At 44.3% G+C, this 18,106-nt stretch overlaps 1 protein-coding gene across 1 annotated transcript in view; it reads right to left on the bottom strand.

The window, feature by feature from the left end:
- The window catches only part of LOC310796721 (elongation factor 1-alpha-like), a gene marked incomplete at both ends in the record, with an annotated part of 10,831 nt that extends 1,964 nt beyond the window's left edge, over nucleotides 1-8,867 (bottom strand). Inside the window, 6 exons of the mRNA XM_083658959.1 lie at nucleotides 3,346-3,602; nucleotides 4,106-4,256; nucleotides 5,706-5,786; nucleotides 6,149-6,358; nucleotides 7,566-7,745; nucleotides 8,715-8,867. Of these exons, the coding sequence (XP_083515085.1) occupies nucleotides 3,346-3,602; nucleotides 4,106-4,256; nucleotides 5,706-5,786; nucleotides 6,149-6,358; nucleotides 7,566-7,745; nucleotides 8,715-8,867 (1,032 nt within the window). The remainder of the gene's footprint in view (nucleotides 1-3,345; nucleotides 3,603-4,105; nucleotides 4,257-5,705; nucleotides 5,787-6,148; nucleotides 6,359-7,565; nucleotides 7,746-8,714) is intronic.
- Between the last annotated feature and the right edge of the window lie 9,239 nt (nucleotides 8,868-18,106).

Below are 18,106 nucleotides of genomic sequence, written 5' to 3'. Positions count from 1 at the left end.
CGCCATATTAGCTCGCTAGTGACCAACCTTGGGCCGTCTGGAAAACACTGAACCGTCTGCGGGTCGGCGAAGGACGCTGCAAGGCAGCCATGAAAAAATGGACACTAACATGTTCTGATGCATGTGTGTGCGGCGAACCACAAACAATGGAACACATCATGAGATGTAGCTATGCTCCAAAATGCACTGGAGATGACCTGGCCAAGCCAAATGCCGCTGCACTCGCCTGCGCCAACCACTGGAAAGACTTGATATAGAGGACGGCCGGACACGAGGAAGAAGAAGCTCGCTAGTAGATTAGCTTGTAGTAATTTAGCAAACTATCAGAAACAACGTTATCTTTATGATGTTTTAATATTGTTAGTAGACACACGTAACTGTATTGCTCTCGTTGTGAGGCCAGTTTGTCAAAAATAACGCATATTTCGAAATCCGATTGACTTTGTGGAGGCATATTAGCAGCTAACAGGCTGATAGCTCACACCATGGATACAGAACACAAGAAAAAGAACACAAGCCAGGCGGATGGTCACGTGGTCAGACCCACCATCAACGTCACTACTTCCCCGCCCCCTCTCCCCCTGCTTCCACAGTACAAAAATCCATTTATCCAATGAAACATTACCAGGAAGCTGGAGATTCAAGCATCATTTTCTGGTATCAAAACCCAATGGGTGACGTCACGCTCATATCGGCCATGTGATATACAGTCAATGGACCCGACCGGTCCATCCCAGTACAACCACAGACTCACGCAGCTAAATAGTACCAAATGAGTCTGGAAAAGCTGTCTGTTATGGCTCATTTCCACCACATTTTATAGCCCTGCACAGCCCGTCACCACTCGGCTCTACTTGTTTCAACCCGATGGACGTTCTGCTTCGACCGCCGTTCATCTGCCCCCGCCCACACCTGGTCGTCATAGCGACCGCATATCTGCCCTCCGCCCATGTTCCGAAGTAGGCTATAACATATAACGTTACAATTAAATCCATACACAGAACTTTTAAACTGTTTATGAAATACTGGTGCCTCTAAATTACCTACAGTGTACATGGGCAAATGTGACAATCGGCCAGGAGAATGGATATCACTTTGTTGTTAGTCAAAACTCACATGCGCTGCGCGAGGGACGGGCGCGAGGGACGGGGGTTGCGCTAGAGTGAAGCCTGTACCCCGGCGGCCTCTCACCAGGCAAGACCGCGGCTTCACCAAAGCGCCTGCGGCCTAGCGGAGCCGACGCAGCACTGAACTACACAAGCGCTTCCTGAGAGCAGCGGACTTTTGGACAATTGAAACCACCGCCACGATTTTATTTCACCAGAGGCGAAGGCAGCAACACAAAAGACTGATGGAAAAGCATAACAGAAGAGAAGGTAAGCCCCCACTAAACTGGTATGCAGCGCTGCATTGATAGTCAGTAGGATAGACAGAGTAAACACGATTCTGCCTGACCAATCAGTCGTCCACAATGTTTTCACGTCACCGTATGAACCCGGGTTCGCAGAATAGAACCCCGACGAGGCAGGGACGAAAAGTAGCACGACTCAGCCCCAAATCAAACCGGGCTGGGCCGGTTTTTACCGGTGGAATGAGACCATTTATCGAGTCGAGCGGAGCGGGACCGCGCTACTACCTGCGGTCGAATTGGGCCATTAGCGCTTCCCATTCCCTCGTATAAAAGTCAATGGGATTTTTGTATGGGGATGTGGGTTAAATGCCTGAAATAAGGTCGGTGGTTCAAATTTTAAGCATTTTCTGAAAAGTGCGATAAAAAACAATTGCATTTACACTTCAGAAATCATAAAAGTGGTCCTCATTTGTGAAGATTATCTTGCTGAACACAAACTTCACTGTTTCATGAACTTTTGTTAACCACCGACCTTATTTCAAACATTTAACCAAAATCCCCATACAAAAATCCCATTGACTTTTAGAGGGAACAGGAAGCGCTAACACCCAGGTTTTCCAGACTCATTCCTGTGGCACTCTATAGAGCTCACATTAGAAGGAGAGCTCCTCACATCTCTTTTTCGGGCAGGTGCGTCGGACAGGAACGACCGAAACGACCGAAACGTCACAGAATAAATTCCTAATTGCAAGTTTGGACGGTGTGCGGGACTCCCTTCTTTACACTCTATAGAGCTCAACAGTCACGTGATATTCTGTGACGTCAATGATCCGGAAGACTATTTCCCGTTCATATTCTCATTGAAACTTTGATTATTAGCAATAATGTCGTAACCACCCAATGTAGACTTACCACAGGTCTTCCAGTGGTGAAACAATGGCATATCTTCCTGTAGAAGCAACAAATCTGTAAGCTATCATCCTTTTTCTATTTTTATTAAAGAAACGTGATCTGCCTACACTACCCACAATCCTAAGGTGTAACGATGACGTCTTTGATTGGTGGAGCTCGCTGTATGGTCGCCTGTGATTGGTGGCCTGCATTCATTTCTTTCCCTGGCTGTTGTCCCTCTGGCTAGGCTACTACGAATGTAGCTCAGCACTTGTTGAGTAAAGGGCTAAAGCCACACACACACACACACACACACACACACGCACGCACACACACACACACACACACACACACACACACACACACACACACACCCACACCACTGAGTGACTGAACCACTACGAGTCTGCTGCTTTCACTGTTATGTATCAGCTTGAGGTCTGTTTGCTGGTTCCCACTGCTGCTCAGAATGCTCTTCTCCCATTGGCTGAAACGCTCTGTCAGCTCTCCCATTGGCTGAAACGCTCTGTCACTCAATCACCCGCTAATGTGATTTGCCAGAAATGCATGGACGGATGCATTATGGGATGAATAGATTCTTCACTCTAAAGAGCAGTTTATCCCTTTTTTTCTTGTACTGTTCCTTATACTGTACTGTTGTTCTGTTTTTCAATGTGTTTTTTTCAACTCTGAATCAAATGTTTTATGGTCACAATTCTGTAGCTGGACAGTTGGCTTGGTTCCAGGCTTAAAACTCTTTAGATAAGGATTTTTCGAAAACGTGATGAGAAAAATGAATGGGGAATAAATCCTCTTCCGGAACAGGAGGTGATGTTACAATGTCATGCGACTGTTGAGCTCTATTAAACACAACCATTACATTACACGCTTTTATCCAAAGCGACAATATCACATTTTGTCAACAGCAGAGAAATCAACTTTGCAACACAATCTAAGACAGCTACAACTTTTGAAGGAATAGAGTAGCACCTGGAAGTAGATTGAGAAGGATTTAATATTATTATTATTATTATTTATTTATTTTTAGAAAGCGAGAGATGTTAGTTCAAGATGGCCCCAACCGTTTGGGGAAGTTGACCGACCTGAGCGAGGAAGGATTTAGCGCCGTGCGGGGGGTCGTTCTTGGAGTCTCCAGCCACACTGCCCCGCCTGATGTCTTTGATGGAGACGTTCTTCACGTTGAAGCCGATGTTGTCTCCGGGCAGAGCTTCTGATAAGGCCTCATGGTGCATCTCCACAGACTTGACCTCTGTGGTGATCATCTGAGGCGCGAAGGTCACGATGGTGCCTGGCCGAAGGATGCCGGTCTCCACCCGACCCACTGGCACTGTGCCGATACCTGGAGAGACAGACAGATTTGAGATGTCCAAATTACGCATGGAGATCACAGCATGCATCGCGCAAATTCATTCAAATTAATTTGCAGAACCCATAAAATGCCATTCTTAGAATGAATAGACAACACCTGTTTGATATTCCCTTGAGTGCACATTGAAAAATAACATTATTTGGGTGATTTATTTGAAAATTATGAGGTGAAAATGTTTTGATGATATTATAAATATGTTGGGTTCTCCACACCCGCGAACGGTATAAAAGGAGTGAGAGAGGCAATCTGATTGAGTCTGGGCTTTACATCAGTCAAACCAATCATAAATCTTCCCATATGCATGCTCATTTTCAGCTTTAGCGGGGAGCAAACAGGCATTTTGCAGTGCAGGGAAATAGCAGAGTCCTTGCGCACGCCTCCAATTTGCACTGTGCCCGGCGTTTAACACGCACAAGCGCTAAATTACCGCTTTTGCGAAGAAGTTGCCCCTAGTCCCCCCTAGTGTACAGTACCTCCAATCTTGTAGACGTCCTGCAGGGGGATCCTCAGAGGTTTGGTTGTGGGTCGTGTTGGAGGCAGGATGGAGTCCAGAGCTTCCAGCAGCGTCTTCCCCCCTGTGTTCCCCTCTTTACGCTCAACCGTCCACCCTTTGAACCACGGCATCTGGAAACACGCAGTACCAATAAAAACCACTGTTCTAGTCCAGTCGAGTCGTAGACTCATTTTCAGGATCCGTGACTCGACCAAGGCCCAATCCCAATTCCCACCTTGGCCCTACCACTTAACCCTCCGTTTTGCGCGTTCACGTGAAGTGGTAGTGAGTCCCAATCACAAGAATAAAATGTAAAAAAACAGAATATTATGTACAATATCAACGTAGATTTGAATAGGCTATACTATCCTATGTTATAATCATGTTTTCCAGTGACTCCTGAGCAAACCAGTCAACTAATAAAATAGTATAATTTAAATATGAATAAGTTGTCAATAATTTAATTAATTAATTTCTGGTAATATGCAGATTGTGCAGATTTTAATCAATCTGTTTGAACCAGAAATAGCTTTATTATCACAGTTTGGCAGTTTGACTCACCCCAAACAACCTCCTCATGACCACGTGCGCTGCACACATGGTAAGACAGAAAAGAAAGAGCGGTTTTGTTTTTTCCCCGTTTTTATTTTTGGTCTGAGTGAAATCTTCTATGGTCTCTCCTGATTCTAAATAGCCTATAGCTGAATCGCTTAGTTTGACCAAATCAAACTTTATATAAGCATTTTACGAAATGTAGATGGAAAAATGAATGGTGGATTAAATCTCTTAGGTCACATCAATGTTCATGGAGGCGCGGGACAGTACACAACAATACACGGACAACAGAACAGCAAAATGACGGGGCGCGGAAGGTGCACCTCGTCTCCTCTTCAGGTCACCTCACAGGAGCGTGAACTCAACCGCCAAATACTGCTTCCGGAGCTAAATTTATAGACCTGGATATGACATCACCGCCCCTGCTAACATACAACTCATCGCCCTTCCATGACAGCCAGTAATATAAAGAATATATACTACATCTAATAACTAATACCACCATATCTATGAGAGAGAGGGTAGCATGCTGTAACAGCACTCTATAGAGTAACACAGGAATGAGTCCGGAAGACCTGGATGTTAGCACTTCCTGGTTCCTATGTGTAAAAGTCAATGGGATTTTGGTTTGGGGATTTTGGTTAAATGCATGAAATAAGGTGGTTAACAAAATTTTATGAAACGGCTAACTTTGCATTCAGCAAAAGAATCTTCACAAATGAGTACCACTTTCATGACTTTTGAAGGCTTTTCTGAAAATTGTGATAAAAGAAAATCACATTTACAGTTCAAAAGTTATAACATTGTTCCTCATTTCTGAAAGTTATCTTGCTGAACACAAACTTCGCTGTTTCAAACTTTTGTTAACCACAGACCTTATTTCAGACATTATCCAAATCCCCATACAAAATCCCATTGGCTTTGAGACGAGGGAACCAGCCAGGAAGTGGAGGGACTTCTGGGTAAGCCTACTGTACATCATCCCTGCAGTACTCTTTGTGAACAGTAGGAAAGTTGTCCCTTACATTGTCACTGGGCTCAACCATGTTGTCTCCAACGAAGCCACTGATCGGCACCTTGGCCACAGCTTTGGCGCTGTAGCCGACCTGCAGGGTCGGGGAGTAAAATAATACATGTATTTAAAAATAGAATACTTGAAGGGAATACTTTATTTGTTTTGTTTTATTGTGCAGCATGTTTGTGTTGACATACTTGCATAAGCTTTCCTCTGAAGACAGTAACAAAGGTCATTCCTAACTAAGCAAGTGTTAACTATATTCAGTGACCCAGAGAAATGGGCTATAGTCGACTATAATAGTATTCCAAAAGTATTTGGAATAGGTTACTTAACTTGAAATTATTCTAATGGAATACGTTACAAATGACATGTTAGGGCATGTATTCAGTACTCTGTAGTGGAATACATTTGAAAAGTAACCCCCCCGACCATCATCCCGACACTGCCGACCTTGGAGATGTAGGCGTTCAGTTCCTTTGAGATCTCGTTGTAGCGAGCCTCCGAGTAATCGGCTGTGTCCATCTTGTTGATGGCGATGATGAGCTGCTTGACACCCAGCGTGTAGGCCAGCAGGGCGTGCTCACGAGTCTGCCCGTTTTTGGAGATGCCGGCCTCGAACTCTCCAGTCCCCGCAGCTACCACCAGCACCGCGCAGTCTGCCTGCATGGACAGAGCAGACAACAACAACATCAGCAAGAAAACATCACGCCTACATCTGGGCGTCATTTTGTTTCATTTAGAAGGAGAGTGTTATCCCTCCTCTCCTTCGGTAAGCTACTGTATCTGCTTACACAATTAACTGGACAAAGAGTGACTTTTTGCCTCTCTGATGTCTTCACTCCCGGTTTCCTGGAAAATCTCCCATTCAAATTGGCGAAGGACCGCCTCACCTATCTAAGCTTGACCATACATACCCAGAGACCCTAAACTAATTAAGTTGAATTTTGGTGACTTTGTATCAACTCAGTTAAGATGGTTTCACTTACCAGGTTCCTCTGTGTGTGTTTTGGACAAAATTATTTTTGGCGGACAATCTAGTCAGACAGAAATGGGCGTGGCCTATATCAGTATGGTATCAGTACTATACCCTATGGTTCAAAAGTTATGGACCAAAACGTAAAGAGGGCTGTTATAGCGCCACCATCAGGTCAATTGGGGTAATTTTGTCATGGATAGTAAAAGGCCCCTCTGTGAACCAGCTGTACCTCATATGGTTTCTGAGATACAGCTAATTTAATGCAAGATTTTTTTAAACCCCATTCAAGTGAATGGGAAAAAAACTCCTTAATTCACGCTTAATCGTGAATAGCACCCAATCTGCTTGACGAAAACCCTTAGCAAAGTCATAGCATACATGTCCTCAATGAGCTGCTCATTTTGAGGTCTGGTACAGCATGTCTATGAGGTGTGAAAAATGTGGGAGTTATTACGCAGATAGAATAATAAAGAATAAGTATGGAGGATTTTATATCATATCATAATCATATCATATATATTAGATCAGAAACCCTTTGGCGACCTTTCCTTTGAAACTCTGGCAGGGAATGAGTTAAGTGCTAGTGAATTGCATCTCGATTAGCATGGCCTCGCCTACAAATAATTGTGTAGGCAAAATAATGAGATGGACATAACATTTACATATTTATGACCATAACAGGCACAAATAGGTTTTATTTTTTGACCAGTATTATACAGCATTACTTTTTTGAATGCAGCTTTCTGATTTTGTCAGTTCATGAAATAGGCCTCTGCTCTGCAACCCGTAACTCTGGGCCTCTGATGAGAAACCAACTCCATATGAATATGAACCATCATACTTTGAAAGATGAACTGTGCTAAGGAGGAAAGCAGGAGGCAGCTCACTGACCTGTGAGGTACCTGTGATCATGTTCTTGATGAAGTCTCGGTGACCCGGGGCGTCGATGATCGTCACATAATACTTTGAAGTCTTGAACTTCCAGAGCGCGATGTCGATGGTGATGCCGCGCTCCCGCTCCGCCTTCAGCTTGTCCAGCACCCAGGCGTACTTAAAGGAGCCTTTCCCCATCTGGAACCACAGGGAGATAATATGAAGGTCATGAGTTAACCCATTGATACCTGATGCAGCATTTGTGTGTGTATCCCTTTGAGACCGCGAACCGCGTCACACGGTTCGCGGTCTCCAAGGGATACACACACAAATGAGGGATATACACGCAAATGCTGCATCAGGTATCAATGGGTTAAGCCAAGTGTGCACTGCATGAATTAAGCCCATTTCTGACCCGATTTGAGTCGGGCGTGGTTTGCCGTACAGTGTACAGGGGGGAGCGAGGACCAATCAGCTGTCAGGGGGGGAGCGAGGACCAATCAGCTGTCGGATGCTAGGATACATTTCTGATGGTGGCGGCACACCAGCTCCGGCACTATAGACCCTTTTCACGGGGGCCATTTGGTGTCGATAAGGCAGAATAAACACAGGTGCAAGCTAAACACTAATGAGGGTTTCCAACTTCCAATTGGAGACCCTCATTAGTGTTTTGCTTGCACCTGTGTTTACCCTGCCTTTTACGTGTAGGCCTACACGCAGGCTACAGTATGTAGTGTAGTGTAGCCCCCCCCCCCCCCCCATACAGTGGGGGGAGAGGGGGCGCACACACACACACACATGCGTACGTGTATGTAGAGCGCATGTCTGTGTGTCACTGTCGCACATATGCTGCCTTCTCGTTCTCCTGTGGCACCAGAAAAAAAGACGTTGAAAAGTTGTTCTTTTTCAAAGTTGTTCTTTTTCAAAGTTGTTAGGGGAATTGAATTATCTTTTGCAGATGGAAGCAGAGTGTAAGGGTTAGGTGTTAGGGCAGCACGGGCGCACAAGATAACCGAGTTCTCACAACTTTCTTTCTCAAATAATGATTCAGTCTTCATCCACCTTTAATGATGTTGGAATAAAATAGGGGCCGTTTGTTCTGAACACATCATTCTGTTCATAACAAATGCAGTAATGAGGTAATGAGGTAGTGAAGAAGAAACTCACCTCCTGGGCTTCCTTCTCAAACTTCTCGATGGTCCTCTTATCGATTCCTCCACACTTGTAGATCAGGTGACCGGTGGAGGTTGACTTCCCTGAGTCAACATGGCCGATCACCACAATGTTGATGTGTAGCTTAATCTCTTCCTTTGGCGGCATGGCTCAGCTGACAAACACACAATACATGTTAGAAATGCCAGTCCATTATTATTATTATTATTATTATTAGTAGTAGTAGTAGTAGTAGTAGTATTAGTATTATTATTATTATTATTATTATTATTATTATTATTATTATTATTATTATTATTAATACAGTCTATGGTCCAGACAAGACTTTGGGAACAATTATTCAAATGGACTTTGATGTACTGGCTGTTACATGGTTATTACACCATGCCCACTTTCACCAATGATGACTTCTGATTTTGACTAGTACAGCCTCTCTGAACATGCGTACCAAATTTCATGCAATTTTGTCATCAGGATTGGGGGATTTTGGGGAGGGGGCATTTGTGGAGCCCCCTACTTTTCAAGTTTAAAACAACTTTGCACACATGGTCATTGATGATATCTGAACATGTTCAAAAAGTTTTATCATGATTGGGCAAACAATTTAGCTGACAGGCCACGCCCCCACACAAATAAAAAAACAAATAAATACATTTAATATAAAGGTATACTATGCAGCTATTTTTTTGAATCCTTATAGAAAGGTTTCCCCTCAAAAGTATCAGTTCTGACGCACACAATACTGTGGCTGTACCACCATAAACTACTGTTTATTTGCACAGATGCAGCCCCATGTGTGTATTTTATTTATTATTATTATTATTATTATTATTATTATTATTGTGTTTATGTGGTTGAGTGGGCTTTACAATACATGGGGTAAATTATACCTTTACATTTAAGAATTTTCAAAATGATAGTAGATAGTAAATAACAAGGTTTAATGTGATTTTTCTGTAGATGCTACAGACCTATTTTGGTGGTGATCGGTCAAATAGTTCAAAGCTTAAACTTTCAAAAATATCTTAAAAACTTTCCAGGTGGACCTTGAGGGTCCAAATTACAAAATGCTAGGGTCAGGACACCTGCATTATTTGTACCAGGTTTTGTGTCATTCACACAAATGGTGTGCACGGGTTATGGCCTTTAAAGTAAAACCTTTAAATTATAGCACCCCCTTCAGGTCTATTGGGTAAATATTTCTGGAGCTACAGTAGTAATAGGCCATAGGCCTGTCATTGGGCCAAATTTGATTGTCTCTGTGATACCAACTGACAGGAATTTACCCCAACATGGATGAACAATAAACTAGCAGAACAACAATAACTCAAACCAATAACAGCAACAACAACAACAAAATAAGAATGTGTTCGCGTGTGTGTGTGTGTGTGTGTGTGTGTGTGTGTGTGTGTGTGTGTGTGTGTGCGTGTGTGTGTGTTTGTGTGTTCAGGTGTGTGTGCTCCACTAGACAAGGTTAATCGTTCTTTCTCTCTCCCCCTATCTCTCACTTTAAGCTGCCTGACACAACGCGCTGTTGAAGAACAACAACTATCAATCATACTAGTGGCCTATTCTATTCTATTCTATTCTACTATTCTATTCTCATTTTCTCCATATTATTATTATTAGACTAGATATTTCTACATAACTTTTCACAAGTCTCTGTTCCAAGATTCCAAGATTATTGAGATTTGTTTTAAAATGTAACATAATTTTAAACGTGTATTTTGTATACTAACTAACTTACTAAGGATAACAGAGTAAATAATGGTGTCTCATTCTGGTGAATAATCATCAATAAGTAAATAAGCAGGAATCCAAAGCAGTTTGACTCCACAAAATGTTTAATTTCTATCATTTCTAATCGTTGTGTCTTTATTTGATATGTTCAATAATCTGTGAGAAAATAAGAAACACTGTACAAGAGAACACCAGGGACTCTGTGTCCTTAGATCTCAAGGATAATAAATCCAGGTTATCTTCCTGACACTGAGGACGACGTCAGAGTATTTTGAGATTGGACCAGTAAAAAAAACATATTCATTGTTTTTATTCATCAAATTCTCCTGCAGTGTTGCAGCAGCTCTCTGCCCAACGGCACAGTAAAACTGAAACACTCAGTAAAACTCAGAAACATGCAGTAAACTTGGTAAAACACAGGAAAAACTCAGAAAAACTTGGTAAAATGCAGGCAAACTCAGTAAAACTCAGTGAAACACAATAAACCTGAGGGGGAAAAAGTGTCCACAGGTGAGTATAGAGTGTGTCTTACTGTGTTGAGGGTCTGCAGAGCGTCAGGTCAGGGTTAGGTCTTCTTCAGGTCTGAATGAGGAAACTTCTGCTTGTCTGTCTGCGGTATTTAAGCAGCTTCTGGCCAATAACAGCACTGCAAATCCCAGCTACTGGCAGGAGAAACAGGATTGGTTGCTGGAGGTTGCTGGTTGATCCTGGAGCTCTTCAGACAGATAGCAGCTTGCACACTGCAGGGTTAGCCTAACCCTGCAGTGTGGTTAGGGTTAGCCCAGTGGTTCTCAAACTTTTTCTGTCATGCCCCACTTTGGAGGAGGAAAAATGTTCATGCCCCACCGCCCCAACAAAATTGTAACAAAATGGTCCAAGTTTAACTTTTATTGAAATAACATCAGGATCATGACCATTCCTTTCTATTTTCTTTCAGTAATGTTGTCCAAAAAAAAACCTTCCATTTCAACTTTATACAACATTTTGTGACTGCTACATCTGTGCTTTTTAAAATAAAGAATACAAAATAATCACACAGAAATTGCAATCACTTTGCTAGAACAAACAAAGTTAACCAGATTGCTCCCATCAGATAAAAATCTAATGCAATGTGCAATCACTTTGTTATAACGATATCAATAAAGTTCTATCTGTGCAAAAAATAACAAATATTTGGCAAGAAAAATTTGCATTAAGTCTTATTATCACTGTATTAGTGGCTGCAATGAACCTGTTTTGCACTGCACATATTTTCAAAATAATACCAATAAAGTGCAACCTGTGCAAAACTAAACAAAACAAGTTCAAATATTTGGCAATAGGAATGAACCATCCATGGAATGAATGCAAAGTCACTACAGAAGCGGGGTTCATTTATTGCTCACCGGGAAAGAAGTCCGACGTCAAAACCTTGGTTCCGCGTTGCATTTCTGCATTTCCCCCTGCGCCCCCCCTGTTTTGCCACTGCGCCCCACAGGGGGGGCCTGCCCCACACTTTGAGAAACACTGGTAGCCTAACCCTGCAGTGTGGTTAGGGTTAGCCTAACCCTGCAGTGTGGTTAGCGTTAGCCTAACCCTGCAGTGTGGTTAGCGTTAGCCTAACCCTGCAGTGTGGTTAGGGTTAGCCTAACCCTGCAGTGTGGTTAGCGTTAGCCTAACCCTGCAGTGTGGTTAGGGTTAGCCTAACCCTGCAGTGTGGTTAGGGTTAGCCTAACCCTGCAGTGTGGTTAGCGTTAGCCTAACCCTGCAGTGTGGTTAGGGTTAGCCTAACCCTGCAGTGTGGTTAGCGTTAGCCTAACCCTGCAGTGTGGTTAGGGTTAGCCTAACCCTGCAGTGTGGTTAGGGGTAGCCTAACCCTGCAGTGTGGTTAGCGTTAGCCTAACCCTGCAGTGTGGTTAGGGTTAGCCTAACCCTGCAGTGTGGTTAGCGTTAGCCTAACCCTGCAGTGTGGTTAGCGCAGTGATGGGCAAGCTACTTGGAAAATGTAGTAAGCTAAGCTATCAGTTACTCCCGATTAAATGTAGCTAAACTACATTGAAGCTATCCCCAGAGAAATGTAGCAAGCTAAGCTACGAGCAACATGGCAAAAGCAGCTTGCTACATCAAAGCTACTTTTTTCTCTCACATTGAATCAACTTCATGTCAAAGAACAAGTTTCCACCAAACAAATAGGCAGGCAAAAAAAATCTAATTTTGATTGTTTATTATATTATAAAACACACTGAAACTCTCACTGGCACAATATTCAAAAACAGACAATAAAACCTGAACGTCTTCTTCATCACTGCCAGTGGCTCCCTCTGGCTCTGCCATCTTTCAAAGTTCGTTGCTGATGTGACTTCGCCAGCACATGACATATTTTTGCCCTATACCCTTAACCAATCGTCAGTCTCCTCCTGTTTAATCCAAACCGCAGCAGAAATCTCCACTGCGTGCTTTGCTCATGGATTTTCTCTGGCGAGTAGCTTGTAGCTTTTGCGGGAAGCTACAAGCTACTTGGGTCTATAAATAGCTTAGCTACTGAAAAAGCTACTTGGTTCAAAAGTAGTGAAGCTACCACCAAGCTACTGAGAAATGTAGTTAAGCTATGTAGCTTCGCTACTTGTAGCAAGCTACTACCCAACACTGGGTTAGCGTTAGCCTAACCCTGCAGTGTGGTTAGGGTTAGCCTAACCCTAACCACACTGCAGGGCTCCAAAGTTCATTTATTCACTGCATTTATTGCACAGAACGTTTCGAGCTTTAAAGGAGAATTTCTGTATTTTTCAACCTGGACCCTTTTTGTTTATGTGTAACTAAGTCATAATAACTAAGTCATAATAACTAAGTCATATGTGCAGAATTCTTTGAAATTGCTGCAGGATCGCTTCAGTGGCTTTTCCCACATGCCCCTCCTGCCCTGGCAGCCTGCACCTACTGGCAGCCTGCACCTACTGGCAGCCTGCACCTAACCGCAGACCCTCTGAGTACGAGTGCTGCAGACCCTCTGCCAACAAGTAACGTTAACCAGCTTAACAATCAGTCAATAATCACTTTTATTGCCACAATATGTAAACATTACATAAGAGGAATTTGTGTTAAGCTGCGTTCACACCGACCTATTAAAGTTTGTTGCTGGCGTCGAGTTTACATACAAAGTCAATGCAAACGAGCGATTGAGCGTATATTCGCCTGGGGGAATAATCGCTGGGCGTCCGAGCGGCAGAGACAGAGCGACAGGGAGAAAATACGCTCGTCGCTCGAGATGAAATATCCCAACTCGAGCGAAAATACGCTGGCATCAGTCGCTCGCTGTTCAATGCTGATTGGCTGCTGTGTGAGAGCGAGTCAAGGATCACTCTGGCTTGGAACAAACCGCTGGTTTATTTGTGTGGCAACAAACCACATTGACAGGCTGACAGCTGACATGAAGTGAAGTCTGTACTACCGGTATGCAGCTCGCATTAGGAGCACGCTGATAGGCTTAGCTTGTAAACAATGACGGTGGCTCGTAGTGGACAAACAGCATGACATTGCGTAACGTTATATCCCCCACATGTCCGTCATTTCGTGTGCCTGTTGATGAGCGATTTAAACAGAGCGACAGAGCGATTCCAAAGGGTTGACTTGAGTGACAGAGCGAAAAATAAATATCTCGGTGTGAACGCCCCTTTAGTGTAAGTATTGCAGCATAGCGGTCATATCAATATTGAAAGATAAAGAAATAGGAAATATATCTAAAAGAATATATCTAAAAGGGGCCCGGTGGCTCAGTGGTAGAGCTGTCGCCTCACAGTCAGAAGGTCCTGAGTTCGATTCTCGCCTGGGACACTGTGGGCGCTGTGGTTGTGTTCCCCCCATATCTTCAGTGCCTACTGCCCAGGTGGGGTATCTCGTCGTAAGGACCTTTCTGGTTGTGTGGAGTTTGCATGTTCTCCCCGTGCTCCCCCAGGGGGTTCCCCCGTATATAACCCCCCCCACCAAAAACATGCAGAAGATCAGATCGTCATCGTCATCCGACCAGTGACAACAACATCCGAAGTTGGTCCCCGGGCGCTGTACGAGAAAGCGACCACTGCTCCTGGCCTGCCCCCCGGAGGAAAGGACATGCCTGGATGGGTTAAATGCAGAGGACACTTTTCACCGGCCACCGTCAGCATGAGTGTGTTGTGGCCGCATGCATGTATTGTGGTGTTCGTGTGACAATAAAAGACGGGGCTTGTCCCGTTACGAGAGTTTTTTTTTTTTTAAGACAATCACAACACTGCAAGTGCAGCCAATATGTCCAATAGGAGGAGTGTTAAGTAGGCATTAAATATGAATTTGCAGTCAAAGTTTAGGCATTAAATTAAATAGGAATTCAATAGCAGACTCTATGACTATATATTGATATGCAATGTATTTTTGGTTCACAGATGTTAACAATCAACGTATCCATTATAATGTGCTGTAAAATAAAACCAACATCTAAACAGACAATCAGGCAGTTGGGTCTGTTAGGGCCCAGAGCTCGTTAAGGACAACTAAATAACAGCAAAACGAGCAGACCTGAGAGCTAAACGCAGCTCAGGTGTTGGTTGCACAACGCTTCAGGCAGTAGTGATGGAATTATGGCTCTTTGAAGGGAGCCCGATCTTATGGCTCCCGTTCCTTTCTGAGAGCCGTTCAAAATAGCGGCTCCTCGTTCCCTTTTTTTAGGGGGCGGGCACTACTGTTTAACTGCAGAATCACTAGGATAATAATATATTACGATTTGGATCAATTTGATCTTAGACTCTACTATACCACTATTTCATTTTGCATCAGTGGACTGCAGCAGCATTAAATTACTCATATTTCCAGACCTAATGTCAATGATCTGCATTGTAAACATGACACAAGGTGACACCACATCCATCTGCTCAGTCAGTGAATTTACTTCTTCTATGAAATGTGTTGTGTGAATAAAGTTGGCTTTCCTTGAATGCAATTCATGCAACACCTCGCTGCTCAGAAAGTCGGTAGATGCACCTGTGACCTTCGCGAACGTCACATCACTATCAGGCAGCCATTGAGCAAGGCAGGAATTTTGCTACTTCCACTAAGTGAAAACATTCTGGTCAACAGGCCTGACCAGACAAGTCACATTCAACACCTGTAATTACCCCGAGTCATTGTGACGCCCGAGCTAACATGCTAACACACACTAACACAGGCATGCAGGGGCCCTCCACAAGTCAAGAATGTATGTTTAGCCTCCTCTGTGAACGTTAGCTAACAGCTTTGAGTGTTACAGCAGTAGGCTATGTCTCCTCATGCTGAAGCTATGCAGCATGGAGGCAGTTGCAGGTGTGAACCAGGGCAAAAGCGTGGTTTGACTTCATGCCTGGCTGCTCAGGTGCAGCGTGGCTTCAGCGTGGTGTGGCATGCGACTGGTGTGATTAGTCTCGCCTGTTAACAAGGATGCCGAAATGAAACTGCCTCCGTGCCGCGCGGCTTCAGCGTGGCTTCGGCATATGGGGTGTTCGTCGGGCTGTCACACCGGCTTATGTGATTGTCACACTCCCAGTGGTGTGGAGTTGAGATGTTGTGGAGTTCTGTTGCACCCTGCACGTCCAAACATGAGGAGAAAGAGAAGCTTTCAACATAGCATCGCTTTGAGAATGAGAAAAACAATTTGAGAGATTGAACGTCACTTTTTCCACATGAGGACTTTCTTTAAAAAAAAAACTCGTAACGGACAAGCCCGTCTTATTGTCACACGAACACCACAACACATGCATGCGGCCACAACACACTCATGCTGACGGTGGCCGGTGAAAAGTGTCCTCTGCATTTAACCCATCCAGGCATGTCCTTTCCTCCGGGGGGCAGGCCAGGAGCAGTGGTCACTTTCTCGTACAGCGCCCGGGGACCAACTAAGGATGTTGTCGTCACTGGTCGGATGACGATGACGATCTGATCTTCTGCATGTTTTTAGTGGGGGGGTTATATACGGAGGAACCCCCTGGGGGAGCACGGGGAGAACATGCAAACTCCACACAGAGAGAAAGGCCCTTACGACGAGATAACCCACCTGGGCAGTAGGCACTGAAGATATGGGGGGGGGGACACAACCACAGCGCCCACAGTGTCCCAGGCGAGAATCGAACTCAGGACCTTTTGACTGTGAGGCGACAGCGCTACCGACTGTGCCACCAGTGTCTGAAGAAAACCATCTCTGCATTATGAGCTGACCTACTGAGGATCATCTAGGCCAGGTCCAACTCTGATGTTAGCTGAGGAGGAAAGCAACACCTGACATTCCAACAGCTTGTTGGTTTGTGACAGTGTGTGTGTGGGGGGGGGGGGGGGGGGGGAGTGTGGAATGTATCAAGAACAGCCTGAGGACCTGACAGAAAGCTGGACAGCCTGAGGTCCTGACAGAGAGCAGGCCAGTCTGTCAGGACCTGTTTGGCAGAAACGTACCAACAAACCTGTGCAGCTCCACTCCCACTGCGCTTATGGATTCACTGCAACTGGAACTTCAGTGACGGTATCAAAACCATGATGGAAAGATTATGTCTAATAATAATAATAATAATAATAATAATAATAAATATAATAAATATAGTCGCAAGCGGCCACTACAGCAGTTCAAGCCGTTTCCCAAATGCAATGACATTACAAAAAAAGTGGTTCTGCTACATGGTCCAAATATACCCCCTCGATGTTTCTGCCAAGTTTCGCGATCATTGAACCAACGGGTGTGGAGTTACGGCAGTTATAGAGAGCCGCAGGGATGACGTATTTTTGTAGTCAGAACGCGGAAGTCCCGGACTTCCTGGTTCTTCACTGTTTCTGTCTATGGAATTTTTGAATGGGTTTTTGCCGCGATGCTTCAAATACGGTCTCTGGGCAACGCAAGATTAATCAAACGCGAACCAGAGTTCAGTCGGATAATCTTCACACATGAGGACCACTTTCATGAGTTTTGTAGCATAAATGCGAGCCCTAGAAGTAAAAAGCTTGAGCTAAGCTAATCCAGAACTACACACTGTCGCATAGGCTTCCACGTCATGTCAGCACTCAACCTGGACTGTTGTTGATGTGTGCACTGATTAACCCGGGCTGAACGGGGCTGAACCAGGTGAGGGAAAGAGAATTTCCGTGTTCGTCCTTTGAAGTGGTGACGTTATTGACGTATATATCCCCATCGACTCAACAGTGTAGTTGTTTGCTAGCTAACCGCCCTTTTAACGGCACGTAAAAGCTTCAAAACTCATAAAAGTGGTCCTCGTGTGTGAAGATGATATTACTAAACACTGGTTCGCGTTTGATTAAGCCAGCGTTGCCCAGAGAGATTATTAGAAGCATCGCGCCAAAAACCCATTCAAAACTCCCATAGGCGAAAACAGTGAAGAACCAGGACTGTTAGCATCGATGATTTCCGGACTCGTTCCTGCGGCTCTCTATTGTGTTAAGCTTAGGACATACTCCAGGAAGGCTGCGCGAGGTGGAGCTCCGCAAACCAGGAGCGCACTCCCCGCTCGGGTCGAGGTGTTCATACTCAGAGCGCTGCTGTTTACATAGTACAGTGAATGGTAATGTGATAAAGTCAATGAAACTCAATTAAAAGTCAATGGAATGCCATTATGTTCAGTAGACTGCGGTTTCACTCTCAGAACGATTGTATCAGCACACGAATA

This window comes from Poromitra crassiceps (assembly GCF_964638095.1).
Source record: "Poromitra crassiceps genome assembly, chromosome: 23".
NCBI classification, from domain to species: domain Eukaryota; kingdom Metazoa; phylum Chordata; class Actinopteri; order Beryciformes; family Melamphaidae; genus Poromitra; species Poromitra crassiceps.
The sequence above is the reverse complement of the archived record's forward strand: the minus strand, read 5'-3'. Positions and strand labels throughout refer to the sequence as shown.